General features: G+C 35.6%; 1 protein-coding gene and 1 pseudogene across 1 annotated transcript; one reads left to right on the top strand and one right to left on the bottom strand.

Moving 5' to 3' along the window:
- The first annotated feature begins 2,645 nt into the window (after positions 1 to 2,645).
- Positions 2,646 to 4,138, top strand: LOC146160777 (ceramide synthase 4 pseudogene; annotated as a pseudogene).
- A 1,777-nt stretch (positions 4,139 to 5,915) lies between these two features.
- Positions 5,916 to 7,015, bottom strand: LOC146160776 (biogenesis of lysosome-related organelles complex 1 subunit 6-like). The gene is made up of 2 exons (XM_083385642.1): positions 6,624 to 7,015; positions 5,916 to 6,395 (listed from the first exon to the last, which is right to left on the bottom strand). Exons 1-2 carry the CDS (start codon positions 6,980 to 6,982, stop codon positions 6,269 to 6,271), a joined length of 486 nt encoding a protein of 161 aa, XP_083241768.1. The 5' UTR covers positions 6,983 to 7,015; the 3' UTR covers positions 5,916 to 6,268.
- Between the last annotated feature and the right edge of the window lie 4,443 nt (positions 7,016 to 11,458).

The raw sequence follows: 11,458 nt of genomic DNA, 5'->3' as shown, positions 1-11,458 counted from the left end.
ATTATTTATGACAAAGTGCTAGTTATGATATTTTCGTTTGTAATCGCCGGCCAGACAACGTAAGCAGACCATAACTAGACGCCGACAAAGGTTTGTGTCTGTGTTAATTAATTTTGTATACAGAAGCTGGATAGGATATGCAGCTAACGTTAGTGGTGTTTTTTTGCGAAAAATTAAACAAAAAAGCACACAGATGTGTGGCAAGTTTGTGGACACAGGCCGTATCATTATTATACTTCAACAATTGTTTGTATTGGTGCAAGTTGACTAAAACTTGTCTGTAACACGAACAATTAGAAATGTAACGATTCTTTAGACGCAGTAAAAAATATATACATCGGGTTGTTACGCTTTAACGAGATGTAACTGCTTAAAATTATTATATTGAAACGACCTGTCCGGTTTTTATAAGACGACAATACACTTACTTCCCATAGTTGCTTTTTAAGTATCTCATAAAATCTATTCCCAAGCTAAATTTACTTTTTTTTTTGATTTAGGTGATCGATTCAACAATTTTACAAGTTTTACAAAAATATATGTCTTGTTTAAACATTGTTGATTAATTACAGTTTTGGCGCTCATGATGACAGATTGACATTGTTGTAAACACGCCAAAATGTAGTGAAGGGCAAATGTAGTAAAGGCGCTAAATTCTGTCCAGGGCAGAGTATAGCAATGGCATTCACTAAAATCCAACGATTTGATGTAACTACAGCGCGGAACTTACTGGTTTATCTGATAATATTTAAGCTGGAACTAAGTGCTACAGTTTACATCAAACAACTCATAAAGTTGTTTGCAGTGAGCGACCAGTTTATTTGCAGGCGCATAAATGTGGCTGTTTTTAGGCTTACCAGTTTGTGTTTAAAACCTTTTGTTGCTGTATTAGAAAGGCTTCTAGAACCAAATTGGCTGAAGATAACAGTCAATTCATCTAAACATGAATTGCTGCTGTATTGCCTGCAGATATTAAAATCAGAAGACTGGTTAATGATAAACTTTATTTCTCACTTTGATGCCTTTTTATTTGTGACAAGTTGTATTAAAATGTGTTGTGTATGTCGGCAAATGGATGTAAATAATACATTTGTTAAACAAAAATAAGTCATATAATGTTACTGGGAGGTGCGCAAATGCGAGGCAAACATAGGCCTCTGGTTTCGTCCCTTTAGGTGTCGACATTTGAAGGCCATAATTTGACCGGCGTCGTTGGGGCTCCGCTGGAACCGGAATTTTGGCCCTGTTTGGGGTTATTAAAGAGTAATGACAGAGGTTGGAAAATGGGTCAGGGTTATAATTATTAGGGGATTTAGTGATGTACTTAGGGGTGGGGTTCGGGGTTAGGTGGTAATGTTGTAGGCCTGATTCTGACCACTCAAGTTTTACTTTCAACGGGTTTAGGCCTTATTAAGACCCAGTGAATGATTTTGCTTGACTTAAGTTTTTTGAACTAATGGTTTTGGTTGAAATTAAATGTTTTCATTTTTTTTACATGCGTTATTTGTCTTATTTTCGCACATAAAACTAATTCCATGCTAAATGTTGCGTTTTTGTTATTTTTATCGTTGGGTTATTTGCTAATCGGACGAGTTTACTAATTTTAATAGTTTAATTTGTATGACAATAGGACTTGATTTGAAATTAACTTGCTCTAATTATGACTTGGCTGGGACTTGACTTGTTATTTATTAAAAAAACGTGACTTGGTCGTGAGTTATTTCACAACTTACTCGACTTAGACTGAAGTTACTTAATATGACTTGGCTTAAAATACTGATAAGATCCGATGTATACACTATTATTACAATGCTAGATCTCTATATCATCTTTAATTATGTAATATTATTTATCGGGTGAAAGGGTCCAAAACGTAAAGCATTTAGTAAGAATAATTAAGAAAAAAATGTGACATCTTTAAATGAAAGACCTGGAATGTTAGTATGAATTAACGATTCTCAATTGACTGAACTTTTTTAGAAGGGTCTAACCTAAGCATTACTCTGGGTCTAGGGTGCAAATCCGTTCCGGAGCCTAAACCAAAACAGCGCAATGAAAGACAATACTATTTTTAGAAAACAAGCATAATACTGCGTTACAACTAATCGCCACCACCAAAACGATACAAATAGCAACTGCCTTACGCAAGAAATGAAGTAATACAGCAATTTTAGATTTTTTAATTAAAACACTTTATCAAAGTCAGGTAATTTGTACATAACACATAAGTCAAGTCAAGGAATCTAATACAAAGTATTAAGTAATAACAACAATGATGAATGTTCATTTTTGTAATTAATCCTACTAATGTACAACTTATGGACTTGCACTAACCTGCACCAACAAATGCTTTTTTTCTTCCAAAAGCTTTTCCTATGTTAGTTCCAACGCCTTTTTTACTCCGAAATGTTGTGGCGCAGAGTTGGGCTCCAGCGTGTTGAGCTAAATATCTGGGTCAATTAATGTGTTGATCACTGTGTAAGACAGGTGTAGCACAATTGTAAATGTTTGTTTATTTCATATTTAGATAACAGTAGGCCTACACAGAGCATGACATAGTTTTATTGGTTAAAATGTACAACAACTTTTGTGGGAACATTTTTACGTATTTTATACAGGCTAAATAAGTTGACGAATATAGAGGCATGGAAGTATCTTTGCAGTGGTTTTGGAACGAGGAGTTTTGGTTACCAGCCAACGTTTCGTTTAAGGACCTGGAAAATCAAACTGGGCCCAACAATGCCAGCGCCAAAGACCTGCTTTACATGCCACTGTATGGGATTGCACTCTTAGCTCTGCGTAAGCTTTTCGAGCACATATTGGCAAACCCACTGGCCGCGAGAGTAGGCGTGATAAATCGCGACAGGAAGCCGCCCATTCCCAGCACGCAGTTGGAAAAACTGTACAACGCATCCAAATTTCCAGGAAAGCGGGAAGTCGACGCAGCGGCGAAACGTAACGACATGAGCGTGAAACAAGTTCAGAACTGGCTGAGGCGGCGACGGAACATCGACCGGCCAAACGTGAGAAAAAAATTCGCTGAGGCCAGCTGGCGCTGCTGCTTTTACACTTTTGCTTTCACTTTCGGTTCGATCACTTTGTATAGCTCTGACTGGCTGTGGGACAACATGCACTGCTGGGTTGGATATCCTAATCAAATCATGTGGCCGTCCGTGCACTATTACTACATGCTCGAGGGCGGGTTTTACCTATCGCTTCTGTTCACCGTCTTGCAGGACGTTCGGAGGAAAGACTTCGCTGAACAACTGATTCACCACGCCGCTACCTTGTTTCTAATCGGTTTCTCCTACACGATAAGATTCGTACGGGTCGGTACACTCGTCATGGCGCTGCACGACATTTCTGACATCGTCCTGGAAGGTTCCAAGTGCATCTCGTACTCGAATCGACGCGAACTGGCCGACAAGGGCTTCGTGATCTTCGCCGCGATCTTCATAGTGTCGCGCCTTTACGTGATGCCCGTATATCTGCTACACACCACCTGGGTGAAAACGGCGCTTGTGCTGGGCGCATTTCCACTTTACTACGTGTTTAACGCCTTGCTGCTGGTGCTACAACTGCTGCACGTCTTCTGGGCGTCGATCATTATCCGCATGGCGGTCAAGATGCACCGACAAGGCACGGTCGAGAAAGACGCGAGAAGCGAGGAGGATGAGGAAAGCTCCTGCGATGACTGATCTACGTTGCAACCTCTGTTTCAGTTTAGGCAACGTTTAGTTTTCTCCCCGGTTAGCAATGTCTTAAGAACTCGGGAGATTAGCTTCCTTTTAACCGATCGCGTACTGTGATTTCCGCCAGCTTAAAAATGCGAAACACAGCAAAAACAATATCCAAACACAAAATAAATAAGCGTATGAATCATAGGTTGTTACTTGTTATGTTCCATAATTAAATAAAACGAATCATGTTATTCATTTTTTATGAACGACTTACTTGTACTTTTAGGAATTTTATATTTTCACAACACGTTAAGTCCATCAGAATAATTCCGAAGGTCATATTCCATTTTACTTGCTGTGGTGAATGTCGTATGCCTCGTGATTTTTAACATGTTATACAATTCCATCATTTGGTTATTTCACATGTGAACGCATTTTAATCACAATTCACTTATAGCTCTAGAATTTCAATGTTTGTGACAAAACATGATTTTTTTCTAAAGGTAATTGAATAAGAAAATTGAAAGTCTGCTCGCGACGTAATTATTTAATTGGTACTATTTTACACAAACTTACCCACAAGATTTAATACAATCATATGGAATTGTACGAATTTAAGTGAATGCTTGTTTGGGTCTGTTCTATCTCTGCATTCTTGTTTACGAACAAGCGTGCTAAAATGAAACAAATTCGCTATAGCCTATGTCAAGGCGGTCTAAGTTTGCCATCTATTGGGCCTTAATAACATTCGAATTTGGGTCGCAGTCCGAACAGAGCAAGCAGGGACAAAGATGATTGGAGCATACAGGATTTTCATTTTGGGGAATAGCATAAAATTTTAAAGATGATGTCATAAAAGGTGACGTCAAATAAAAAAAAATATTGATGACGTCGTCATAACTTGCCGTTATTAGGTAGTCCTAACCTTAATATTGCATCATAGCTCCTGCTGACGGTCAAACTCGTGCTAAGAGGGCAACTGAAAAGTTCGCGGTATATTCACAAAAGCTCATCGACCACCATTCATTGAGTTGAAACTGAACAAACGTCCCTGACATTTTAACGTGCATATTGTCACGTTTTGGAAATTAGTTTACATTAGGCCCTATATATAAATTTTACATAACAACGATTTCAATTAATTTAGCTTACAGCGCAGCTAAATCATGTTATTTGTAGCGATCGGATGGTGGAAAGTTGTGTTAAATAAAAACGACTGCGTTAGGGATTAGGTGGTTACAATATTGACCACTGCAGCAAATACACTTACAAGAAAAACGGAACTATTGAAGTACGATTTTAAACAAGGAATTTTTTTTCGAGTGGTGTGCAGTTACGGCTCAAAGCGAAAAAAATGTACTGTCGCTGGCTAGAGGGCCCGCAGAAAATTTTCCAGGGGAGGGGGCAATACAAATATATACACATAATTTAACGATTTTTTATAGGGGCGCCCATGTCCGTGGCAGGCTTTAGTTTTAGGCAAACGCGGCAGTCAGAGAATTATAGTATTTTCGCTTCTATTTATATAGGCTATTTGTGGAGAGTTGTCCGCCAATCGATAATCCCACAGTTCATTGTCAAGAATTATATCTTTAAATATACCGCTAATAAAATCACTAATATTTTGATATGTTTCCGTGACTCACTTTGTTGTTGCTGCAGTACATGGAGCCGCAACTTCCGTTGCTGTTAAATTGACGGTTGGCGATTTGAGCATTTATTTATAACCTAGCATTCAAATATTTCCCTCGGTCAGCAATCACTAATGGGCACATGAATAATTGGCTTTAGTTTTCCATCATTAAGCTACGGTATATAATGAATATGGTCAATGAAAAACACATTTAGAAAAATAGAGATGAAAAGGTTGCACACCCTTGCTTTATCTTCATAACCAAAACACACTGTCGCTATATTCGCATGCCCAGACGAGAGTCGGCATCTACACTATATTTCTTAAACTGGAATGAATCTGTTTTAGCTACCACTTAACATTTTAGTCTAATCAAATTAAATTATATCAAAATAACAAAACTATATTTATGCTTAAGAGACGTTAACAAGGTTCTATAAATTGACCGTTCTTGAGTAGACAAAAAGTAAAGCAACAAACGTTACTAGAGCCGCAAAAATATATTGATGATTTATATGTATGAAAACCAATCACGCAAAGGGTGACAAAAATGCAAGGATCAGACAAGAAGAAAGGCACTTACCAAAGAAAAGGGTAAAAAACAAAAAGCAGGCACAGAAGATCAATGTGGGCTATTATCTAATGCATTCATTCATTTAGCAAAAGTATTATTTTACAGATTGCACTAAGATGAAATAGGTAAATAAATTATAAAACAACTTGTTTAAAATCAAGATACAAACAATGCGCTTCATACTACCTTGAATAAATATGAAGACCTAATAAAAAGCCATGTAGCACATGTAAGAATCAATATAGGTGAGCAAGTGATTAAGTGTTACATCGCTACAACATTTTCAAAAAAACTATCAATTTTGAACATGGAATGTATCTAGGATAAAACAATTAACAAAATAATTAAAAATAAAACTGTAAGAATTCAATCGGAAAAGAGTTAATTTCCATGGTGATATGTGGCAACAAGTTTTCTTTCTTCTTCCATCTGTTTTTCATGTATCTCATCTTTCTTAAGATCTTCTCTTTGTTTTGCTTGTTGCAATTGAAAAGATTCTTTGCGGAGCCTTGAGCAAAGCAAAATAATTTAAAATATGCTGATAAAATATTTAGCTTTTGATGTTAATTCAAATAAATAGCTTATTACACATCCAAAGCCCAACATATGACCATATTAATAATTAGTAGGCTTAGTACTTAAATACTATTTAAACAACCTGCAATACTTAATTAGGTAATTTTACTTAATCTATGCAAACTTGAATGTAAGTCAATATTACACATTATAATATAACCTGTGTGAAGTTTCCTTTATACTGTTCATATCCTTTCTGATTTTTTGAAGCTTTAGTCGGTAATGGTTAACCAAAGTTATTGCTATTTGAATTTCATTAATATCAGTGTATTGTATTTGCTGATGTTCTTGCTTTAAACTTTCAGTAAGCACTGTTTGGTTTTTTATCACATCTTTAATTTTGTCAGGAGTATTTGTCAGTTGTGGCTCAAAAGACGAAATTATAGAGTTTGCTAAGCTATTAACCGCAGTATTGTGCACATGATCATCATTGGATGCTTTTAAATTGCATTCTTGTGTCACAAGATTCTCTTTGGTTGGACCTTCTTGAGGTGTTTCTTTCTTGCTTGGTGAATACATCAAACATTTGTTCACAGTCTCTACTAAAAGTGACAATCCTGCAAAATAGGTTTAAAATATATTTAAATTTACAACATGGCTTTACAAATCTGTTGTTCAGAAAAATGTGTTATGCCATTGTCAAACCATAAGTCAAAGTTGTAAAAACATTATGTCTTTAACTGCAAATTTTATTGGCCCGCACAACACTTATCTGTTTTTGTGGACATAAAGTTGGCAATATCATGTTTTTAGAAGTGTTACTGCTTGCCCTAAATTGTATAGTGAATCGTCATTTAAACTTAAATTTTTGATTTTCATTAAGACTTCAGACTTCAGAGACCTCTGTTGTACAGATCAGTAGCATACTTTCTAAAAACAGAGCAGGGGACACATGTTGTTTCACTTCATATACGTATAAGATAAAACATTTTTTTAAAGATACACTATAACTTTATGCAGGGGCGTATCCAAAAAATCAAAGAGGGGATCCCGGATTTTCAAGTTAGGGAATTGCCCTATTTTACGTCTGACGGTAACAAATAATAATGACGTCATAAAATAGTCACGGGTATATTAAAAAATTTCAAACAGCCAATTAACGTCCAGCAAAAGCAAACGTTTATAGTCCAAAGGATAATGTTTATCACTCGGGCGATTACTTTTTAAAAAATTAGAAATTTTGACTAGAAAAATTGAAATTTTGACCTAAAATTAATTTTGACAAAATTTTGACCTATAAGAAATAAATTGATTTAAACAACATATTTTTGTTTTAAGTTCTGCATTAGTGCCCTAAAGTCGTCAACCACTCGATTTGCTGTTTTACTGACTACCGGTGAAACAAAATTCAGTCACTTTTTCGGGTTTATGCAATACTCTTGGAACTGCGTAGTTGATATTTAGATGATTTTGACTTGAAAAAAATTTGACAAATTTTGATCCAACGAGTAAGTTTTGACAAAATTTCACCCGATCCGTTAGAAATTAATCCTTTGGATGCACTTATTGTCGTGGACCTTTTTGCTTAGAAATGCACTAATTTCTAACGGATCGGGTGAAATTTTGTCAAAATTTACTCGTTGGATCAAAATTTGTCAATTTTTTTTCAGGTCAAAATCATCTAAATATCAACTACGCATAACCAATGGCAGAAAAGTCTTTAAATGCTGGGGAAAAAAGCCCAAACTCGGATGGTTTCTCGTCCATTGTATTTAAGATTATTACGTCACAAATTGATGTATTGGGGCCTGAAGCGTTATAATTATTAAATTATCGCACATTATTGGGGTTAGGGCGCTGGTTAGCGTTTGGGTTTGGTTGGGTCAAGTATTGTTAAACTTAATCTTCTTATGCACATTTGTTAATGCAAATTGGTGCATTGTCCAAGACCTCAAAGTCTAAAAGTCGGACTTTTTGATCCTTTGAATGCACTGATTGTTGCAGACCTTTTTGCTTAGAACTGCACTGATTTCTGGCGGATGGGGTGATTGTATAAACCCGAAAAAGTGACTGAATTTTGTTTCACCGGTAGTCAGTAAAACAGCAAGCACTAATTGTCGTGGACTTTTTTGCTTAGAAATGCACTAATTTCTAACGGATCGGGTGCAAAATTTTGACTTTTTTCAAAAAGTCAAAAAGCAATCGTCTCACTTATTACTATTAATGATAGAATAACAGAAAACACATCAATTCGTGTACAAATACAGGTGAAGTTGTCCTTATCAAGTTAATTAGTGCAACCCTCATCAGAGGCGCGTAAACGTAACGTATCGGTTGGCGGACGCACTGGTACATTTTATACAAGATGTTGTTTTACGATAAAGATAGTATTCCACTTTTGTCTATGCTTTTCGCATAATAGCCTATTGCAAAAAGCCCCTTTAATTTCGTAGCAGAAACGTGTAAAATGCATAACCTAGACCAGAGCTCTCATGCCTAGAGTTACATCTCAATTTCTAAAGCTAAACAGGTTCTGGCTGCTACATAAAAAACTATAGCTTTAAAAAATATGCATGTGATTTCCTTCGATTGGAACAATTGGCCATGTCTTTGCGACCCCCCGATTAAAATATTAAATTAGTAAAGTGTGGTATGCGGTTTTAAAAAGCAAAAAAACATTTACTCTAACAAATAACAAGCGGGGGTAAAAAACTTTTTCTTCGTCACTTCCGTGGTAGGTTTTTCAACCTAGATCTAGTGTTTACCGAGTTCATCTGGGTATTTAGTTTTTTTTTAAATAAGAATATTCGATTTTTTTAACTAGATGTTTTACAATCGTTTCTTGTTAAGAACAAATAGAATATTAGATATAAAAGGACAGAATCTAGAGACAACATTTTAAATATTTCTTTAGAACTAAAATTGCATTCACAGTCGTAAAAAGCTCGTACTAAATACAAAGTCAACTTTTCCCACGACTTTTATTTTTGATAGAGGCTGTCTTATTTGTATAGTAGTGTGAATTTCGTTCGGTGACTTCGGTAAATGTTCGGGCTGGCCAAATAGCCTAGCTTTAAATAATGTTTGTTGTGGAAGAATTTTGAGCAGCGCCGACGTTTTTTTCCACCCGTTTGCCTAACTTCGAAATTCACACTTCTAGAGCCGTTTACTGGCGCTGGTCTAGAATCCCACCACAGTTATAAAATAAACGCACAATATTTGGGTTAGGGTGGGTGAAGTGTTATTATATTCATTATTTAATAATAATATTTGACCCACCCTAACCCAAACCCGCACCCTAACCCAAATAATGTGCATTGTGGTAGGATTCTAGACCAGCGCCCGTTTACTTTACAGTAGTACGGATTTGTTATCGAACTATAATTTTCGAAGTACTGTATATGGCTTTAGCAATAAATCGTTCTGTAATTTTGCAGATCAGGTTACAGTAGTGCAAATTTTGAAGTTCGATAAACATGTGGAAAAACTTTGGCGCTATTTGGCCAGCTCGAAGTTCGAAATTCATACTACTGTAACCGGATTTCCTGTGATTTAATGCTAAAGCTGTTTACAGTAGAGAAAATTTTGGTGGTCTTCAATTTTTGCATGTATAAAGCCACACAAAAAATTACAAAATAAAAACGTACGGTATCCGTTTAATATGCAAATGTCGTATTTTGAAATAGTGTTTTAACACACTAAACTACCAGGTTATTAGGGTGTCTGAAATATACAACAGTGTGCCGCAACTGTAAATGGGTTGCGGAGCACAGTGTACAAATCTGCATTTTCGACTGTAAACGGTTTTGACCATAAATTGTATTGTTATTTTGAAGACCGTGCTGAAAAAGTGGTCATTCATTGGACAGTACTGCAAAAAAGTTTTGTAAAGGGTAAAAAATACCTTAAAACAGGTGACACATAAACCCAAATTGTGGTTATACTTGTCCCGTATAATAAAACTTCATTTAAAGAATCTATTTTTCTGCTGAGGAGAAGCTTGGCAAGTGTAGTTGTGAGTATTTTGGAAGATCGATCGTACACCCTGCTTTTCCAAATTATGTTAAACAAGTGGATGCACTTGTAGGTGAGATTTGGTGCTCAAGTCCTGATTTCATTGCAGTGCCTTTGAAAATGCTTGACCCAAACCAATCCAAAGTTTTATTTGCCGCAGAATTATCGCAGAATTTTGCCATGAGATTTTAACAAAAAAAAAATTAGACAAACTGTGGCGGCCACACATTGTTCGAGACTACTGGTGAACCTTTTTCAATTAAGCATTCTGGCGATTTTATTACGATTTATATTTTGTCCAGTGTTTATATTTTTAAAACAACATTAGGTTTGGGTTGTTGTTTGCAGCTTGGTATAAAGGTTGATTATAATTATTGAATTTAATCATCAAAGTCAATGTATTATTTTCAGAAATATATGACTTTAAACATTTATCATTACAAAGTTTTTCTTAGTTAGCAGTGGCAACAAATGAATTTTGGGTGCATAACAGAAGCGATTAGCTGTAGTTTATACCAATTGGCCCAGTAAATAGCTTTTTTGTTAAACATTTAACCCCTATTATAATAAAGGAAAATACTTTTTTTGGAGATTATTTAGTAAAAATTAGACTAAAAAGTTATATTTTTTCTTCAATAAAAAATGTTGACCAAATTAGCCACTAACCAGTCTGCAATCTTGAGCAGCACACCTGTAAATTTTTAAAACATTTTGTGTACAAAGAAATTAGTTAAATGACAAACTCTGAGAGAAAAGAGGGGAAAGCTACTCCTTTCGTAAGTTGCTGCGATTAGATAGGTGTTCCTTGCATTTAACCCAGCTTTGTAAGTTTAAGGTTTACTTTATTGTTTTTAAATGTTCTCTTTATTTTTTATTTTACATTTGACCTGTTTTATTATAGTGGTAAAATTTATATAGAAAAAAAATTCAACTCAAAACACACAGGTACAGAAAATAGAGTCGCAGCATAAAGTAGCTTGCATATTGTTAAATAGACTCCTTATTGAGACTTTCTACAGCACGAAAGAGATGTTTTGCCTA

Source organism: Ascidiella aspersa, chromosome 3 (genome assembly GCF_963924565.1).
Source record: "Ascidiella aspersa chromosome 3, kaAscAspe10.2, whole genome shotgun sequence".
NCBI classification, from domain to species: domain Eukaryota; kingdom Metazoa; phylum Chordata; class Ascidiacea; order Phlebobranchia; family Ascidiidae; genus Ascidiella; species Ascidiella aspersa.
Note: the sequence above shows the minus strand (reverse complement) of the source record. Positions and strands in the feature narration are given on the sequence as shown.